At 50.4% G+C, this 19,522-nt stretch overlaps 1 protein-coding gene and 1 non-coding gene across 7 annotated transcripts in view; one reads left to right on the top strand and one right to left on the bottom strand.

The window, feature by feature from the left end:
- Positions 1-1,953: 1,953 nt before the first annotated feature.
- The window catches only part of IL4R (interleukin 4 receptor), a 36,833-nt gene continuing 19,264 nt past the window's right edge, over positions 1,954-19,522 (top strand). The window contains exon 1 of one of the 6 annotated variants that reach the window (XM_074346165.1): positions 1,954-2,126. In XM_074346165.1, coding sequence (XP_074202266.1) covers positions 1,969-2,126 — 158 coding nt within the window. In that variant the 5' untranslated portion in view covers positions 1,954-1,968. Of the gene's footprint in view, positions 2,127-14,192; positions 14,246-19,522 lie in introns of those variants that run through there. The other 5 variants (XM_010960989.3, XM_045521116.2, XM_074346164.1 and 2 more) reach the window with 5 other exon arrangements.
- On the bottom strand, positions 8,484-8,587 carry LOC123618582 (U6 spliceosomal RNA). The gene has a single exon (XR_006727041.1). It is a non-coding gene; the product is annotated as a U6 spliceosomal RNA (small nuclear RNA).

The raw sequence follows: 19,522 nt of genomic DNA, 5'->3' as shown, positions 1-19,522 counted from the left end.
TTACCTGAAAGCTTGAAAGATAGGCTTGAACACAAGTGATGTGTTGATGTAATGTGAGCTGAGCTTGTACTAAGGCAATACTTGGGAACCCCCTGGGTTAAGGATCTGAGTTTTTATTACTTTGGGGCCTCCAGCCCCTCTCCAAGGGAGGCCTGACACAGAGTAGCCACTGGTAAAAGTTTGGACAACTGGGGCAGAAACCTGAATAGTGGAACTGTATGCGGGATGGCAAACTTTACAGTTATTATCTCTCTAGGGCCTCAGGACAATGCCCTGTTTTCGTTAACTCTCTATTCTAACATAATTTCAGACTTACAGAAAAGTGGCAGTAGAGTACAAAGAATTCCCGTATTCTGATCCCCCAGATTTCCCAAGTGTCTTCACATCCAACCACATCTGCTCCATCCTTTTCCTGTCTTTTCAGTGTGTTTTCACCCCCACTTCACAACCAAGCTAATAGTTGGAGGGAACAGACTCTGAGCTGGCTTCTTTCTCATTTTCATTCTGATCAGAACAATAATGAACATTTACTGAGCGCCTACTACATGCCAGGCACTTTTCATGTATCTTACCGCATGTATTTCAGACCCTACAAGGTGGGGCCTGTCATCATCCCCACTGAGGCACAGTGCTCCATCCACTTGGCTCAAAGTCTCATGGTTGGTAAGTAGTGGAGTTGGTAGTACCCAGATGTACGTGGTCTGGTGGAAACGAGGAAAGAGGGAAGGATGATTTAAGAATGCAGAAAATAGGGTGGGAGCCCAGTCTGGTAGACCAAGAGGGCAGAAAACCCAGGCCACACATACCCAAAGTGAGACTTCTGCTGTCTCTGGGAGAAACTGGGTGCAAACTCAGAGATGCCATGATGGAGCAAAAGAAGATTTTGTGTATATGAGGGAGCCCCAGCACTGCCCAGCCTGAATCTGCACACCTCTTACTTACCTCTTTCAGGTATCCTATCCTCAAAGCTCTCCAACCAAATTGGCTTTCAGGCGATTCCTCCATCATGTTAAATTGGTTCCCACCCCAGGGCCTTTGCACTTGCCACTCTTGATTTCTAAACTAGTCTCCACCACCCTACCACCCCCATCCTCTTCAGGCTGGAAGCTCAAACATGTCCTTCTCAGGGAGGAGATAAGGGCCTGAAAGGTCCCGCTCTGTTTTACTTTCTTCTTGGTACCTCTTGTTACCTGAAATACTTCATTCATTTCCTGTTTTCCCCTACCTTCTGGCTTCAAGGCTTTTATAGTGCCCAGTGATTAGTGGTCAATGGAGCCCGGGTTGGAATCCCACACCTGCTGCATGATTCTGAGCAAATTTCCCCTCAGAGGCTCTGTGCCTCAGTTTGCCCGTATGCAAATTGGGGGATAGTCATATAGCTCCCTCACAGGGTAGTTGTGAGTTAATATAGTCACGGCCTTGGAAAGGGGCCTGCCAGATTGTACTAGCTGTTGACTGAAGAGTTGTTTTACTATCAACACTTTCCTGGAGCCCAGCATATCGGAGGCGCTCAGTTAACATTTGTTCAAGGAAAGAACACACAACCGCACTTCACAGAAGTGGGCTGTTGGGAAGGCGAGCAGGATTAAAAATGCTCAGTCCCCTAACCCTGAAGGCACCTGGCCCCTGTGTCTAGCGAGATGGCGAAGCGCTGGGGCAGGAGGAGCAGGGGCAGGGGCCAGAGGGACCGGCGAGTGCCCAGTGGGGAGCTCAATCGGGAGCTGGGATTTTATTCTCAGAGAGAGGGGAAGCCCTGCGGAGTTCTCGCTGGGGTGTGGCCTCCGGTGGCCGCGGGGGCCGGGGCCGGGGCCGGGGCCGGGGGGCTGGGGTCGCCTCCAGGAGAGATCGGCAGATCGGACTGCAGGGGCGGAGGGGACGCGGACAGAGACGAGGCCGCGGCTGTCGGCGTCGCGGCCCGCAGCGCGGCCGGGGGAGCTCGCGGCGCGCGGGGCGGGGCGGCGCAGGCCAATGGGTCAGGCGCCCGGGGCGGGGCGCAGGAAGCGGGGCGGGCTTGGTCGGGCGCCCAGGAAAGCCCCGCGAGGCGCCGCCGGGGCAGGGCTGGCCGCCCGGGGGTCCCCCACTTCCCGCTCGGGCACCGGCTCGACGAATGGACCCAGAGGGCGCAGGTAGGGCGAAGGGCCCTTGCGCGAGGGGGGCCGGGGTTGGGGGGTTGTCGGCCCGGACACGCGGCGGCCGTCCGGGGAGCGCTGGGCCGCCAGAGGGGCCCCAGGCGGTGGGAACCCCGGGATCGCAGGACCCCCAGCGGGAATCGCCCACCCGGGACCGCCCGCCTGCTCCTCTCCGCGCGCGGGGTGGTGGCTCTGTCCTTTTCGTCCAGCGCAGCCAAAGCGGGGCTGGGGAGGCTTTGTCCTGTGTGCTCCGACACCCTGCGCGCCCCTAAACTGGCGTGGTCTCTGACAGGTGGGCGGGGTGGTCTCCTGGGGAGCTTGGGAAATTCGTGAGCTGGGGTTGAGGCAGGTCTTGGGTCACTCAGCCCCTCTTTTTCTGGGTAGCACCCCCACTCCACCCGCACAGAAAGTTGGTGAGGATGAAGGGGAGGAAAAGGATGGGGGAAGTTCTAAAAACTGTTAAGTTGGATCCTAGGTCAAAGAATATTGGAAAAGGCCCTTTCCACCTTTGCTCTCCTTTTTGAAAATTGGATGGACTCAATAATAACGATCATTTACCTGGATTTATGTTGTACAGACTCTGTCCTGAGCACTGAAAGTATTCTGAGTTAAATCTCAAAAGAACCTTTCTGGTCAGTGCTATGTATGTATTGTGGCCATTTTACAGATGAGGACTGCTGAGGCACAGGCAGCTTAAATAAATAACTTGCCCAAGGTAATGTCCACATGGAAGGTTTTTGTTTGCCCAGGTGTCCCTCACAGTCAGGGGATTCCAGAGTCCTGCAAAGGCCACTGGAACTCTGCTAGCCTGACCCGTGGGTGCAGATGAGGATGCTGAGGTGTGGAAAAGGGAGTGACCTGCCCCAGACGTTCGTGCACTCACTGAGCTTCTACTGGGGGCTGCTTGAATGCTGTTTAGGGCACTGGTGTTTGTCCTTAAGGAGCACCCCCTCTGTGAGGGGAGAGCTGGGAAGGAGGGAGGAAGCACAAGTAGGGAGTGATCAACCTTTATGGGGCCGTGGGACAGACTCCTTGGAGTGGAAACCTCTGAGCCAGCCTTCTAAGAGGAGTAGAGGGATTTGGCAGGTGCAGACTGACAAGGAACAGCATGCTGAGCTGTGGGAACACCATGGATAAATGCCAAGAGGTCGCCTAGGGAGGAGGGGAAAGCCAGTAATGGATGGGAAGGGGGAGCATGTTATGGAAGGCCTTGAGTGCCGTACCAAAAAGTGTAGGCCAGTGTATTTTACCTTTGCCTGAGCCATAGGAATCACAATGCAGGTTCCTGGCCCCTACCCTGGACCTTGGTATCTAGAGGGAGGCTGTGGGTAGGCCTGAGGGAGAGAAAACCATGAGTGAGTCACCCCGGTTACAACACACCCAATTACCAGCAGGTCTGAGAGGACCTGAGGATTTCCAAATTCTGGGTAGTGACTCAGTAACTCATGCATTTTGTAGAGCAAAAGCCCAGGGTTGCAAAAAGCCAGGCAGGGGCAGGAAGGCTGTCCCCAAAGACATTCACAATTTCCTGGTGCTGAGATTCAGAAAAGGAGCTAAAACAAAGTATTAAAGAAGTGATAAGAGAGACCCTTTCCTGGATCCCCTTCTCTCTGGTGACCTAACCCCATATCCCCACCCCCGGATGGAGGGGAGAGTTTAGGATCAAATGCCTGCTGCCTTTGATAGTGTCTGGGAGTAGGGCAGGGATTGAAGCCCCCTGGGTGCTTTGTTTCCTTACATTGGTAAAATTGAGCTTCCATGAAAGTTAATGACATCATGTTTTATAAGATGCTTAGCACAGTTTCTAAAACATAATACATCTGTGGTCAATGTGGATGTCTGTCAAGAAATAAGCTGGGAGGTTAAGAACATGGCCTCTGGAGCCAGATTGCCCGGGTTCAAATGCTGACTTTGCTACTTCTTAAGGAAGTTACTTCTTAAGGAAGCAACTTCTCAGGACCTCAGCTTCCCCATTTGTGAACTTACAATGTCTACTTTATACCATCTATAGTGATGATGAAATGAATTAATATCAAGCATACCAAACAGTTTCTGGTATGGAGTAGGCAGTATGCACTTATTAAGGAAGTAAATGAACCCCATTGGATGGGATTCAGTCTACCCGTTTTGCAGGTGAGGAAACTGAGGCCCAGAGATGTGTGCGGTGGCTGTGTCTAAGATTGTACATCTAGGAGTGACACATGTGGGGATTCGAATCTGCTTTCCTTCTCAGCCTGTGTTCTTTCCCCCATGCCACTCTGATGGGGTGACCAAGAGGGACATCTTTCGGAACATTCCTTGTGACTGTGGAGACATGCACGGACTTATTTGACCAGATTCCCCTTGGCTTGGATAGAAGAGAGTCCAATGCCGTGCCTAGATGTTGTAGGAACTTGCCCTTGCAAGAATGTGGAGGGGAGAACCCCAGTGGAGGCTGGGGAGGGGGGTCCTGGAGAGGCCAGGGGGCCCCTGCATCAGATGGGCTGTATCCTTTGTTGCTTTGCTTCCAGCCAAGTCATTCTGCTCCTCTGAGCCGGAGGCAGAGTGAAGGGCACAGGCTTAAAGACAGGGGGCTCAGGTTCAAATGTGAGCTTGCCGCTCTTCCTTTCTGTGGGATCTGGGGGAAGTTGCTTAACCTCTCTGAGCTTCAATTTGCTTGTCAGTAAACTGGGTGTTTGATGAGGGGCGGTATTCGTGAGATGATTTTTGGAGGTACCTTGCCCCTGGCTCCGAGATCGCGGATTCTTTCCCTATTTAGGACGGTCACTTCTTCACATCAGCACTTGCCTTCCTCATTCCTTTCTTCTTTGGATATTTGTTGGGCACTTGTGTGCCAGACACCATGTCTGGGGCTCCTGATAGAGCACCGGACAAAGTCCTTGCCCTCCTGGAGTTTGACTTCCAGTTGTGAAGACAGGCAGTACACAGACATGTCCAGATTCACCCCAACACTGTATCTGTAATTCAAAATCTACAAGCTCTGAAAACCGGAAGTGTTTCCCTCACTCACTTGGAAGCCAGACCCGCCATGAACTAAACGTGAAGCTCTTTGGAATCTGTCTTTATTTTCCTTGAAATGAATGCTTGTGTGTCCCGTGGCAGAGATATTAATGTGATTGATCACCAAATGCTCCTGGGGCCCCATGGCAGGCAGGGGTGGTTATTTTTATTTTATGACCTTTCTCGAATCTGAGTCATTCTGAATTTGGAAACACTCCAGGCTCCCAGGGTCTCACACAGGAGAATGTGGACCTGCAGTATCCTGTCACGTGATGACAGTGCTGGGGAGAAAAGTAAGGCAGAGAGGACGGAGTCGGGGGAGCCTCTCTGAGGAGGGACATTCAGAAGGACAGGGGCAGAGGCCTGCAAGAACGGGCCAGGTGGAGGGAACCACGGAGGATGCCAGGAAAGGTCTTGTCCACCCCACCAATCCCACTTCCGGGCCTGCTGCTTGCCCCTACTCGGTGTGCACAGTTCTGTCTAAAAGCACACATCTTTGTCTTTCCAAGAAGTGGTGATGCCTCTGAGGTTTCGGGTTTGCCTCCAACTGACTCATTCTCATTCTTGGGGCCCCCTTGCACCTCCTCATCTCCTCAGTGTTGCTTAAGAAGTCCAAGGTCTTCACCAAAGAAGACTCACTAGGGATGGTCACTAACTGGACTGGCATCTGAGTCCCCCCTCCTCCTCCCTCCAAGGAGGGAGAGAGAGGAAGTGGGTCCTAATGAGGGAAGAGATGCTTGGCCCTCAAGGGGTTGGTGGAACAGATTTCCTGAAGGCGAGAAGGTGTTGTTCTGAGCAGCAGGTTTGTAAAGGGGCTGATAGCCTGCAGCTTGCAGAGCCAGTTTGTAAAGCTACAAGTGACAGGCACGCACATATCTTGAGTTCTAGTGCCGGGCTTGATGCTTATACTCCACTTGGCAAACATGCAAGGGGTTGGGGACATAGCAGTGACTGACACAGAAGCAAAGGCCCTCGTGGAGCTGGCCGTCTGGTGGAAGAGGTGACTACTGAGCTAAGACTGGAAATAAAAAGACAATGTAGGTATCTGGGGAAAGAGATCCCGGCAGAGGGAACAGCAAGTGCAAAGGCCCTGAGGTATGATTGACTCACAACAAGGAAGCTGATGTCGGGGGATGGGATTGAAGCAAAATGAAGAGGTGTGGGAAGAGAGGTCAGGAAGGTCAGTAGGAGCCAGAGACCCACGTTGTCTCGTTCAACTTGTAGAATAACCCTGTAAGGTAGGAACTGCCCTTGTCCAGATTTTACACATAAAGAAATAGACACAGAAGGTTTAGTGACTTGTCCAGGATCACACAGCTGCAAACCTGGCAGATCCGGGGTCCTCAGTCTTTACCACTGTGTTTCAGTGCAAAGGTTCACCTGTCCCTTAGTCCACTGTTGGTGCTCACCTGTGGTCAGTCTGCTCGGCAACCCTGTGAGTGTGGTCAGGCCAGGATCAGCGTCACAGGTGATCCGATCATTGTACGAATCATTTTACAGATCATTTGACTGATGAGCGGCTTCCACAGCGTCACAGACAGTGAGGACACCCTAAAGCAGGGCAGGTGTGGCGGGGATGAGGAGAGCGGAGGCCTGACGCCACATCAGGCACTGTGCTGCATGGAGGCAGGTAGATACGTGGGTACCTCCCTGCTTCCCTGAGGAGGAAACTGAAGCTCAGGGAGCAGACTTACCCAGTGATGCAGCTCAGAAGTGGCAGAGTCTGGATTCAAATCCAGGGCAGCTGACCTGGAAACCTATGCATTTAACCACTGTGCTGAGCCATCCAGCCCAAGGAGTAGGGTTTAAAAGAACCAGACTTCTTGGTTAGAAATAAGGGAACACAGCCACCAAGATCCATTTTGGAGAACTGCAGAAGTCCTGAGGGTTTCCTGAAGTAGCCGGGAAAGTGTTCTGTCTTTTCAAAAGAGGAAATGGAACTTCTCTGTAGAGGAGAGATGCCAGGTCTCTGTGGGGGCAGCCCTCCACGGCCGCAGAGCCTCAGACTCCCAACAGTCTTGCTTCTGAGGATGGAGAATAGACCTTCTAGAAGCCAGATTGGACAGCTCTAACTGGGAGACGATCTTTCTGGGATTTAGCCTTATTAGCTTTCCAGGAGTTTTCACTTTTTGGCTTTGTTTGTGCCCCTTCGAGGTAGTAGCCATCTCCTTCCAACCCCAGCCCAAGAGTTCTGTTATTCAGACTACACAGCCATAATTCATTCAGTCTCTTTCTGACGCAGAGAACTATAAACAGTTCAATCTGGCTTTGGACATGATCCTATTGGTCAGAGTCCCACATAAAAAGCATTGCCTTCCCTAAAGTCTACCCAGTCAGAGAGGAAGGAGACTGTCACCTCCTTGGATCTGGAGCCCATATCTCTGTTGATACAACCTGCAATCATACTTCGTAGTGGCTGTATCCGACTTGGGGCTTATATTGGACTTGTCATCTAAAACCTCCAGGTCGCTCTTCTACATGAGTGCTGTCAAAGTTTCTTCCATTCTGAGATTCCTTGTTTGAGGCTAACAATTGATCTCAGTCTTTCTGGTGTTCTAATAAATCTACTCTGGGCTATAATTTTTTTTTTTCTGAGTACTGCTATGGCTTTATTCCACAGGTCTTGTTACACAATGTCATTCACTACTAAAACAGTTTATCATTTACCTTTTGATTAAAAGCATTATGTGCCTTATAATTTTTTAAAGTGGATGGAATTTTTAAAGTTATCTTTTTATTGTTGATTTCTAAAGTTATGGTCAATATTTGTAGCTTCTGTGATATCAGTGATGGAGAATTTGTTGAGATTTTCTTTGTGGGACTTTCTGGTCAGTTTTTCTGTCTGTTGCTCTCATATTTGGAAGAATGTGTATTTCTATTTGGGTGTAACGTTCTAGAAATATATGTGTTAGATCACCCTTACTAATTATAGCATTTATGTTTTCTATGTTTTTATGTAGTTTTCTCTACCCGATTCATCTCCCACTATGATAGGGGATCTGTTTATTTCTCCTTGGCCTTCTCTCAGTTTTTTGCTTCATTTTTTTTTTTGATGCTATATTGTTAGGTGCATATAAATAGAATATATGAATAGAAGAGGGTTCATGACTTTTGTAATTTCTTGGTGAGTTGCTCCTTTTATCAGTATAAAACAGCTCTCTTTCTTTTAATACTTGGATGACTTGAATTCTGTTTTATTTGGTATTAATATTCCTTTACCTATTATCTTTTTCTTAAACTGTTAGGAAAATGTTTGTAGTTTTATCATGAGGCATTGAAACATCTGAACAAATCAGTATCTGGGCAGTGAGGCAGCTGCTTTCCCCTTCACTTCTTAAGGTTACTAGAGCAACTTAAAAATATGGACACTTCACGAATTTGCGTGTCATCCTTGTGCAGGGGCCATACTAATCTTCTGTGTCGTTCCAGTTTTAGTATACGTGCTCTGAAGTGAGCACCCTATTGTCTTTATTTACATTTTTCTTGGCTACTTTTCTGATTCTTTATTTTCTTTTCTTCCCCTCTAAAGTTTTAGGACTTTTCTTTGATCCTCATCTGGTAGCCAAATGAGTTTTAAAAAATAAAATAAAATAAAACTTGCATGTCTCTCTCAGCGCTGCAACCCACTTGCTCAGTAATCAAGCCATTTTCCCTATTTGGGCCTCAGTTTCCTCATCCATAAGATGATGCTGTGACTCACTTTGCCTTTCTCTAGGGTTTTGGTGAAAATAATGACAAATAGAGAATGTGAAAGGCATTGCAAACATCCCTATTCACACATTAGTCATGGGGTGTAAATATTGACCCGCCGATAGTGAGAATGGTGTGTAAAAATGGCCTGGAGGGAGGGCCACACCTGCGATAAGGCAGCCACAACTTGGGTTTCTCCAGCATCACTTGGCTGCCTCCTGTGTTCACAAAGAGATGTGAGTAAGATGCCATCCTTGGCTTGGAGGACTTTTTTGTCTGGAAAGGGAGAGAAATGACAGGCACAGCTCACTGTTTATTAGAATGGAAGGGATGTTGGCACAGAGGGGCAGGCCGAGCTGTGAGATGGGTGGAGGAAAGAGTAGGCTTTGACCAGGAACATCCGGAGAGGATGGCATAGGAGGAGGGCACAGAGAAGGAGAGGAAATGGCCCAAGGGAATTGGGGAGTCTGTGGCACATCTTGGGGGAGCAGGGCTGGGAGAGTGTAAAGACTGCTGTTTGACCCCCTCGTCTGCCCCGACTGAGGAGGAAGGCAACAGGGCTTGCAGAATTTTGGAATCCTCACTGACAAAACGGTGCTATTCAGCCGCACCAGAGCAGGCAGTGATGGCCTGTCTGCAGCCCCGCTCCCTCTCATCACCATAACAACCGCATTCCACAGGGATAGAAGGATGGGAACGTTTGGGAGTGCTGGAGCTTAGGGAGCTCACGGAAGGTGTGGGGTCTCATCTGTTGCTCCTTTCCTCTTGTTGGGGGTCTCCTGGGATCTCAAGACATCTACCCACTCAGGAGGATGCCAGCTGTGGTTGTAAACCAAAGAGGGACCACAAATGTGGGGTGTCGATTTTAAAAATTGAACATTCAGAAATCACGGTAATATACATAGAAATTTTGATTTCTAGCTTCTTTTGAAAAAGACCTAGCAACGCCTCGGTCTTCATTTCCATGGTGAAAAGCAGAGTGGCGGCGGCCTGTTAGGACCGGTCAGGTGCTCACCACCTGTCCCTTCTTCACTCACTGAGGTCATGCGTTCTCTTAGATGTTGAGTTGTCTCTGGGAGAGGTGGCTGGGAGCTAGGAGCTGCTCCAGAGGCAGTGAGTGCCCTGGAGGCACTAGAGAGCTGATGGCCCTGTGCAAAGGCCTAGGGGGACCTGAAGTATTATTGGGAGTGGAGTCCAGGGTCTTTGGGGATCCACCAGCACTGAGGCTTGACTGTTCTGGAACCTTTGCTGACATACCCGGAGGGCCTCACGCACCCTCTGCTCTAGTCCCTTCCCCCTCATCCTGATACACATGCAGACAAGTGCCTGGCTTCATGCATTTTCACCAAGTAAACACATGTGTGTATAACCTGATCAAGAAACCAAACAAAATCAGCGCCCGAGGAGATTCTCTCCCACCCACCCCTCCCTCAGGACGCTTTCCTGACCCCTGACCCCAAGATTGCTTTGTCCCCTTTTGAACTTCATGTAAATGGAGTCCTTGGCTCAGCTGGTACCTGTGAGACCCGTCTGTGCTGTCATGAAGGCCACTATGTGCTTGAGGGTCTCAGAGCTGTTACTTGACACTTGGAGACAGGTTTTGCCACCTGCTCCATCAACACTGCCCCAGGCCTCTTCCACCCAGCCATGGTCTCTTTGCCTCCTCTCAACCACCCCAAGATGCACATGATAAATAGACTGAGGTTCTGAGAGGACCCCAGCTTGTTAAGATCTCCCAGCCAATCAGTGCAGAGCCTGCACACTTAGGCCCAGAATTACGCTTCTGTGTCTTAGATCCTCTGGGGTCCCTGCCCCCCATGAATGGCCCCACACATCTGTGTCCCAGCCCATGCCAGGAAGGATAAGGGGTAAGACAACAGAAAGGACCTAAGGGAGAGCCCCCCCCCAACCTGTCTGCACACAGAGCATGAAGAGGGTGCTCTTACCTGTGCTGATGTGCTGCTGCTTTGGCTTTGCCCAGAGGGCAAAGTCCTTGGTCACTGCTGAGACATGCTCGCCACGAGGGCTGGGCAAACAGTGGTGTAAGCCAAATTCTAGTTCATCACTTCCTGCTTTGTCACCCTGGGACTATTGCTGTATCCCTCTGAGCCTCAGTTTCCTCCTCTGTGCAGGGAATGTTTGCCCATATCTTCCCCACGGGGCTTGCTAGAAGGAGCAAACAGAGAGGTGTATAAAAGGAGTGAGAGAGCTTGTGGCTACTTCCTCCATGCCAGGTGCTGTATCGCAGATTTCAGAGCCAAAAAGTCTGGGTTCAATTCCTAGGCCCACCACTGACTAGCTGTGCATCCTCAGGCAGGTTCCTGAAACTCTCTGCCTCAGGTTCCCCAGGTCTACAAAGGGAATGATGATAATTGCACCCTCCATGTTCCTTGGGTGGGGAAAGGGTGGGCCCCATGGGCAGAAAGACCCAGAGCATGGTCTCTAAAGACTCAAGGAACTGGGGACATGCAGGGGCACTCATGGTGACTTCTACAGACCTCAGGAGAAAGAGGTGTCCTGGGGGCCGTGACTGTCACTAAGACAGCCAAAATCTAATCAGTGTCCTGGGGCCAGATGCCCTGCATCTCAGGGCAATGAGTAATAATCATGGTAATGTCCCAATTACCAGCTCTCTGGAGGCTAGCTCTCCCTGCCCCTCTGGGGTGGCTGAGATCTGTGTGGTCCTGCATCAGGGTATTTAAGGAGACTCTGAGCCAGAATTCGTCAGTGTTTATCTAGCAGTGAGAGGTGGAAAATGCCAACTCCAGGAGCTGTATCCCTGCCTCCACCAGCAATGGCTGGCCAGACCTCCCTGCGCACAGCAGGGAGGATTTGTTCATTTGCTTTTCCATTCAGCAAATATCTGTGGACCCCCTAATGTGTGCCAGGCACCATGCTAGGCTGCAGGGCTATAGCAGCGAGCAGGGTGGGCACCACCCCTGGCCTTGCAGGAGCTGGCGTTCAGTGGGGATTTGGACAGTGCACAGGACATGTGCTTGTGTGACAGGCAGCGAGGAGTAAGTGCTGGGCAGAGAAATGAAGCAGGAGAAGGGCTTGCAGAGTGATGGAGGCTGGTTGCTGCTCCCAAGCAGGGGTGTCTGCACGCGGGTCCCTGAGGTTCAGCCTCCTACCTAGGGCCACTGATACCTTCTGAGGGTGGGCATGGCTTCCAGGATCCTAGATTGAGTCACCTGGATGCCTCCCCAAGGGGATGTCCCCTGAAGGAGGTCTGTGGTCTCCAGCCCTCTCCTGTCCCTCAGACAAGACGGTGTCTCACTCTGCACAGCTCCCCTGGGCTTCAGCCACAGCTGATAACCTGCAAACCTATCTCCAGTGCAAGCTTTCCTTCCTTCCAGACCGCTAGGGCGTATTGCCTCCTGGATGCCTTTCGGGGCCCATGGCCCAGGTGGACTCACCAAGTCCACAGCCAGCAAAGTGCATGGTCTTCCCCAGCAAGCCCGCTCCTTGTCCCAGCACCCCCCACCATCCAGCCGCCCGTGCCCCAGCCCAAGGCCACTTCCCTGCTCCCAGCTCCCAGCCCGCAGTCATCACCTAGTTCTGCCACATCTGCCTCCCAAACAGATCTGGAATCTGCCTCCTCTTCTGCGACTCCAGCTGCACCCCCTCCTCTCTCAGCCGCCTCTATGTTCCCCCTGTGATTGTTCTCCACGCACAGCTCATTGTGGGCTTTCTGGAAAGTGGCTCCTCTCCTGTTTAATAGCTTTCAGTGGCTCCCTACTGCCCTGGGGACGAAGTCTGAATTGCTTACCACTCCTGGTGGACAGTGTTGGCCTCTGGCCCTGCTGACTACACTGCTCTCATCCCCTGTAACTCCTACCGTCGCTGCAGCCATGAGCCCATCTTGTGAGTGGGAAATGGGCCACGCCCTCCCTCTCTTCAGATCCTTCAGAATCTGTAAAATGGGTTTAATAATTGTACTCATCTCATAGGGGGCCTTAAAACATCTAGAACAGAGCCAGGCACTAAGGAAGCGCTGTGTAAGTGTAAAAATCAGAACAGAGTGAAAGACACATGATCGTTTATTGAGTAATTGCTCTGCGCCAGGTGCTGGGCTGGGTGTTCTGGTCACAGAGGACGAAACACGTTTCCTGCCCTCACAGAGCCCACTGTGCCTTCTGGGGCATTCTTCCTAACTCTCCAGTTGCTGCTGCCCCTCCCTCAGAGAATTCTTGTTCACTACCCCCGCCCCCGCCGACCCTCTAGGACCCCTCCTCACTGACACAGCCTCTTGCGTACCTGACGATGCCTCTTCTCATGCTAGTTCTTGCCACGGTCCACTCCATCGTGGTAAATGGCAGCCCCATCCTGTCAGTGGCTCCAGCCAAAAGCCTCGGAGTCCTTCTTAACCCAGACCAGTCCTCTTTTCTCTGACCCCACCCCCTATCCTCAAACGCCATTCTGTCGGCCAAGCCTGTTGGCTCTACCTTCAGAACAGATCTAGACTCCAACCTGTTCTTACTGTTTCTTCCCTGCAATCCTGGCATGCCTGGCGCCTGGTGCCTGGACTAGCCCAGTGGCCTCCTCGCTGGTCCTTGTTTCTGCCCTTGACCCCACAGGCCAGAGCGACCTTTTGAAGTCTCACCTCTGTGCCCAAAATCCTCCACTAACTTTTCTTCTCACTCAAATATTTGTTGAAGGAAAGATGGAAGAAAGGAATGAATGAGTGAATGGCCTTTTTCGCATCTATAGTAGCTAGCACATAGTGGGTGCTCAGTAAACATCTGCAAGAATACATGGGGCAGGAATAAAGAGCAGGAACACACAGTAGGTGCACAGGGTGCCTGGTGGGCTCTTTGGCTGAGGTTGCTCATTCTTGCTCCTGGTGGTGGCAGAACCCACTGGCTGCCCGCCCCCCACCCCCACTCCCTGGGCTGGGGGTGGGGGGCGGGCAGGCAGAGCCCAGGCCATCTTGGGGCCCTGGGCTGGCCCGCCTCACTGTCCTGGGTGGGGCTGCTGACGTGGCTGCTGCTTCTGAGAACCTTAGCTGGGCAGCAGTTCTGGGAAGGCTGCTGCCCCGGGGAGAAGTGTGTCCTGGCCCCAAGCCAGCCCAGCCCAGCTGTCCCAGAGTCCAGAGGAAGCTTCAGGCTGGCTGAAGATTGTGGGCTTGAGATTGAGGAGTTTCAGGGGTCAGTGGCTCCGGGGGAGGTCACCCACAGCCCCTGCTGTCCCCGGCTTCCTCTCCATATGCCTCTTGTCACGGGACTGGCTGCATCCTGTCTGCTGACCCAACCCCCACCCCCACCCCCACCCCCTCCCAGTCGGGTTGCAGCCAAGAGAGGGAAGAGGAGCAGGAGGCCTGTACACCCTGCTGGGCTCAGGAAGAGAGCCCTGCTTGGTGGCTTCTGTGCCGCTGCTGGATTCTGACATTTCAAGACTCGCCACTCATGTCCCCCGAGATGAAAAGAGTGAGTTAAGCGTGTTTCCCTGCCGGCACAGGCGTTTTCCCACTCGGGATGTTTCTGTTCTCTTCCTGGCTCAGGCTTTCAACCACGCTGTCACTTCCTAACTCCATGACCTTTGCCTTGTCACTTGCCCTCTCTAAGCCTCAAGTTTCTTCTTTGGCCAGTGGGACTTACAACACATGCCAGGGCTGCAGGGACTGCATTTCAAGAGGCAGCGGTTAGGTGTATAAATTCTGGAGTGAGCCTGCCTGAGTTCAAATCCTAGCTCTGTGACCACAAGCAAGTGCTCTAACCTCTCTGTGCCTCTGTCTCCTCATCGTTTAAAATGGAGACTTTAATGGCACCTACTTCATAAAGTTGTGAGAACCGAATCATGCCAGGCACATAATAAGCACTATATATGCATAGCAATTATTATGGGTAAAGGCTTGGTACATACTCCATGTTTAAAACCAGATTATTGTATTCATTAATTGAATTTTAACCAGTCCTTCACTGAATTGCTGTTTCATGAGCACATATTGTGTACGTGTCAGGCACTGTTTAGGCACAGGGGACGAAGCAACGAACACAGCTATTTTTCTTAAAGAGATGTTTGTCTTATTGATTTGTAAGACCTCTTTATGTATTAAGGCCCTTAACCTTCTGTAATGTAGATTGCTACTTTCTTCTAGTCTTTCGCTTGCTTGCTTCTTTTTTTTTTTAATGGCGTGTTTTGATCTGGGGAAGTTGAAAACAGTTCTGCAGTCGCATCTTTCTATCTTTCCCATCTACATCCTGAAATAAAATAAGCACTCACAAGTATAACCTCAGTGATATGATTTGAGATGGTGATAAGTATATGACAGAAATAAACAGGGTACTGTAATAAGAAGTAACAGGGGAGCCCTCATTGGATGGTGTTTCCAGGTATAAAGGCTGCGAGGGAGGAGAGGGACAGGGTTGTGTCAGAGCGCCCAGAAGGCCAGGCCAGTGGGAGGGAGCAGGGATAGGAGGGGACTGTAACTGGGTCACAGGGGCCAGATCATCAGGGGCTTCGACGGTTTGGGTTTTTTTTGTTGTTGCTATATTTTCTTAAACTTTTAATTTTGTGGGAATTGTAGACTCACACGCAGTTGTAGGAAGTAATACAGAGAGATGCCCTATACTCTGTTTCCCCCAAGGGTAACATCTTACCACACTATAGTTCAGTAGCACAACCAAGATATTGACATCGATGGAACCCACTGACCTTGCTCAGTTTGCCTGTTTTACTTGTACTCATTTGCGTGTGTATGCCTGCATGCTATTTCTTTTAGTCTTGCTAGTCTGGTATTTATTAGTTTAATTTTATCGCGTGCACAGTTTTTGTCTCCACCACCGCAGTGAGATACAGAACAGTCCTGTCACTGCAAGGATCCCCATGTTGCCCTTTTATAGCCACACCTCCCTCCCTGCCTGCCCCCCTGAGCCCCCAGAACCAATAATCTGTTCACCACTTGCATAATTTGGTCATTTCAAGAATGTTACATAAATGGAATCGCCCAGTGAATGCCCTTTTGGATTGGCTGTTTTCATTCTGGGACTTGGATGTGATTCTGAGTCAGAGAGGCTGCCCTTGGATGGGCTGTGAACCCCTGGGGATCCGTGATACTGGGGGAACACATCTTTCAGGAGCCAGAGGCCGGGTGAAGTGAGTAGGCAGTTTGTGGCCTGGTTTCCAATTTAAAATGACTCCGGCTGCAGCATGGAGAAGAGATGGGTGGCACGTGTTTGCAGCAACCGCTAATGGCCCCCCTCTCCCAGGCTCTTCCCCGTTGCATCATTCTCCCCAGCCCTGGACTGGAGAAATCTTGCTACAACTCAGTTCAAAGACCCTGAAAAATCTGCTCATTGCTGAGAGGGGCTGGCCTTTGACCTGGAGTCCTTACTTGGGCTTCAGGGCATCTGTGAACCATTAAAATGGAATGCAAAATTGAATGTGTGCACTTATCTAGAAAGAGGGCTTGGAGTTTGCATCAGACGTTCAGATGGGTCAGTGACCTCCAGAACACTGAGGACTCTGGCGTCTAAACACAGATAGTAGTTAAGAGCCTGACTGCCCCTGTTCAAATCCCGAGACTGTCACCTCTCTGTAACCTCAGACAGGTCACGTAAACTTTTCTGAGCCTTGATTTCCTTGTATGAAAATGAGAAAAATAATAGTGCCTACTTCATAGGGCTGTCTAAAATGTTGAATTAATATGTGTAAGATGTTTAGAAGGAAATTTGGCATGTTTAAATATTGTGGTAAATATTGAATGTTTGTTAAGCATATGATGAGGCCACAGGAAGTTAGAGGCAGAGCCTTTTAGGGAAAGACTTTCTAGGCCCTCTGGGACTTTTGGGCCCACTCTGTGTCAGTTGTCATCCTCTTGACAAGCTTCAAATCAGCAGGATTCCTTCCAAAGGGATGCACAGTTACAATTGGGAACTATCACCTCCCTTGTCTGGGCTCTCATATCTCTGTTAATATGACCTTAGCTGGAAGAGTATTGAATTAATATGTAAAATGTTTAGAAGGAAGCAGGATGACCAACTCTTCCTGACTCATTTCATTTCATCTTGTTGGGTTCAGTCTGTGGTTCTAGGAGAAGTTGAAGGAATTGATATATTGGAATGTACTTTGGGCTCAGAAACCAACAGACCTGGATTCTGACTCTAGCCCTGCCCTCTTGCCAGCTGTGGGACCTGATGGGCAAGTTATTTGACCTTGCTGGCTTCAGTTCCCTCAGGAGGAAGGTGGGAGCAATGACACATTTTGCAGGGTTTTTGGGCAGTCAGTAAGGTAATAATTCTAGTGCACTTAGCAAAGTGTCCAGTACAATGAGTACTTGACAAGCAGGATTTTGTTTATACAAATGCTTGGGTCAGTGTAAGGAAGCTGTTTGCAATAGTCAAGCATTGCCCAAAAATAACTGGGGGGGGGGGGGCGAGTGCCCCATCCATGGAGGTGTACAAGCAGAAACTGGACAGCAACACATCAGAGATGGGATATTGTCAGGGCGCCCCATCCAAGTTGGCAGTTGGGCAAGGCAGGAGGACCCTGAGACCCTCCCAACCCTAACACGTCAGGAATGCCATGATAAGGGTATGAACTTGAAATTATTTTCTCTTGCCGTGTGCCTTACCCTGACCGCTTGGTAATTATTCTTTTTAAATTCCTTTACTTCTCTGCCTTTGTCTTCCATTCCCTGTGATGTTCAGAGAGGCTTTGCCATCGCATCTGTGCCATGGTGTCCCCTGAGATGCAACAACTGCACGTAGTCCCTGTGAAGCCAGTGGCATGCGTGAGTGGGTGTGCGTGTGCACATGTGTACATCTGGATGTGCCCTGCAAAACAGATAACACCCTGGCCACCATATGTGTGAGGGTTTAGTCCACCCTAAGGGGGTTGCTGCACTCCCCCATTGGAGGACTTCACAATGGTAGCCCTTCTGCTGTGTGTCCTTGGACATACATCTTGGCCTCTCTGTTTCTCTTTACTCAGAATTGGGGCTGGAATAACACCTTTGCCATCTCTGCCACAGGATGCTGTGGGCCTCTGTGAACTCATGAGAGGGAAGGTTATTGGGACTTGGCAGAGGAAACCGGCATCAAGGACCCACCGCCCCATTCCCACCCCCTCCTTCCTTGGTCTTCACCGCGGGTCTGCCAGGAAGGCGAGTTGGGGCTTCAAGCAGACACCAAGCCTCCCCCCAGGGAGAGCTTTCCAGCCCCGTGCTGAGCCCATCAGCAGCCCCGCACCAGATTCAAAATGAATTTATCCAACAAACATTTCCTGACCACGTGCTACTTGCCAGGCATTGTCAGAGGTACTAGGAGCTTGGCCGTGAGCAAGACAAACGCAGGCTCTCAGGATGACAGACACACAACTGAAAGGAGAGGGGGCTCCCACTCTCCTTGCCTTTGGCCCCCAGGGCACTTTTTGAAGAGTACAGGCCACTTCCTGTGTAGACTGCCCCTCGGTGTCAGCTTGTCTGATGTTACCACGTGGTTTGTGCACTTGGGGCAGGAATCTCAGGGAAGGGATGTTGTGTTCTTCCAAGGGCATCGTTTTCAAAAATGCTCACAAACCTTGCTTTATCTCGCTCCTAGAATGGTAACACTGGTTAAAGTGGTGTCTGCCAGGTTTCTTTAAGTAAGGTTCTATACAGTTATACATCAAAAGTATTGTACGTAGAATACATAGAGTTATAAAGTTAATAAGTATTTCAACTCATTAATTAATAATGAGTTTGGGGGAGATACTTAGAGTCTGTTGTGGTGAAATAGAGCTGTCCCTCCCCCCACTTACTCATCTCTGTCACCGTCGACTCCTGCACCCCTATTTTAACTCCAAGGGTTATGGTTGGTTACTGTACTGTTCGTTGTGACACTCCAAGTGCTCATTTTGGCCCGTGGGCGTCTGTTCAGGCTGGCTCCTGTGTCTTTTCTGGATGTGCCTATCATTCTCGGAGCACTTCCTTACTTTCTGGCACAAGAATTCCAGACTTCTCTTGTTCTTTCCCTGCTCCTGGAGTCAGCCATTTCTCCAGGGAACCCTGTCAGGGCAGAAGAGTAAGCAGAAGCCAAGATCTGGGCACCGGGATGGCATGATAATCAGACACATGATTCTAGGCTGGATCCTGGACTGCTAAGGGGCATTGTTGAGGCAATTAGCGAAATGGAAATAGGGTCTGTGGATGTGATGGCAGTAGCGCATCCATGTGAGTTTCCTGATTTTGCTGGTTGTCATGTAGTTATGTTGGAGAATGTCCTTGTTTTTCTAAACACTGGAGTACCTAGGGGGCAATTTATTCATGCTGAATAAATGAATAAATAAAGGAAATAAATGAGAGAGACAGAAAGAGAGAGAGAGAATGTGAAAGAAAAGGACAGCGAGAGGAAAGGCATGGAGGTGAGGGTGAGTTTGAGTGTTTGAGAGCAGCAGGAAGTGAAGGCATGCAGGGGGCAGGAGCGCGTGCACAGGTGTGCACAGGTGCGCCGTGCGCAGGTGCGGAGAAGGAGGCGGGGCCCAGCCACGGGGGGATTTCAAGTGGGATTTTCAAGTCCCTGGAGAGCTCTCAGCAGGGGCTCGGGGTTTCTGACTTGGCATTACCTTGCTGTGCTACAGACGTTGTGCAACGTGCTTTCGGTGCACACCTCACTTCCTCTGTGCAGCACACCTGTGAGGTTGATCTTGAGATCTTACGCGTTGCAGAAAAAGGAGCCCAAACTCTGAAAGTTAGAGAAACTCTCTTAACGAAGGATAACTATGAA

Source organism: Camelus bactrianus, chromosome 18 (assembly GCF_048773025.1).
Source record: "Camelus bactrianus isolate YW-2024 breed Bactrian camel chromosome 18, ASM4877302v1, whole genome shotgun sequence".
In the NCBI taxonomy this organism is placed as follows: Eukaryota; Metazoa; Chordata; class Mammalia; order Artiodactyla; family Camelidae; genus Camelus; species Camelus bactrianus.
This window is presented reverse-complemented; position numbering and strand designations above follow the sequence as displayed.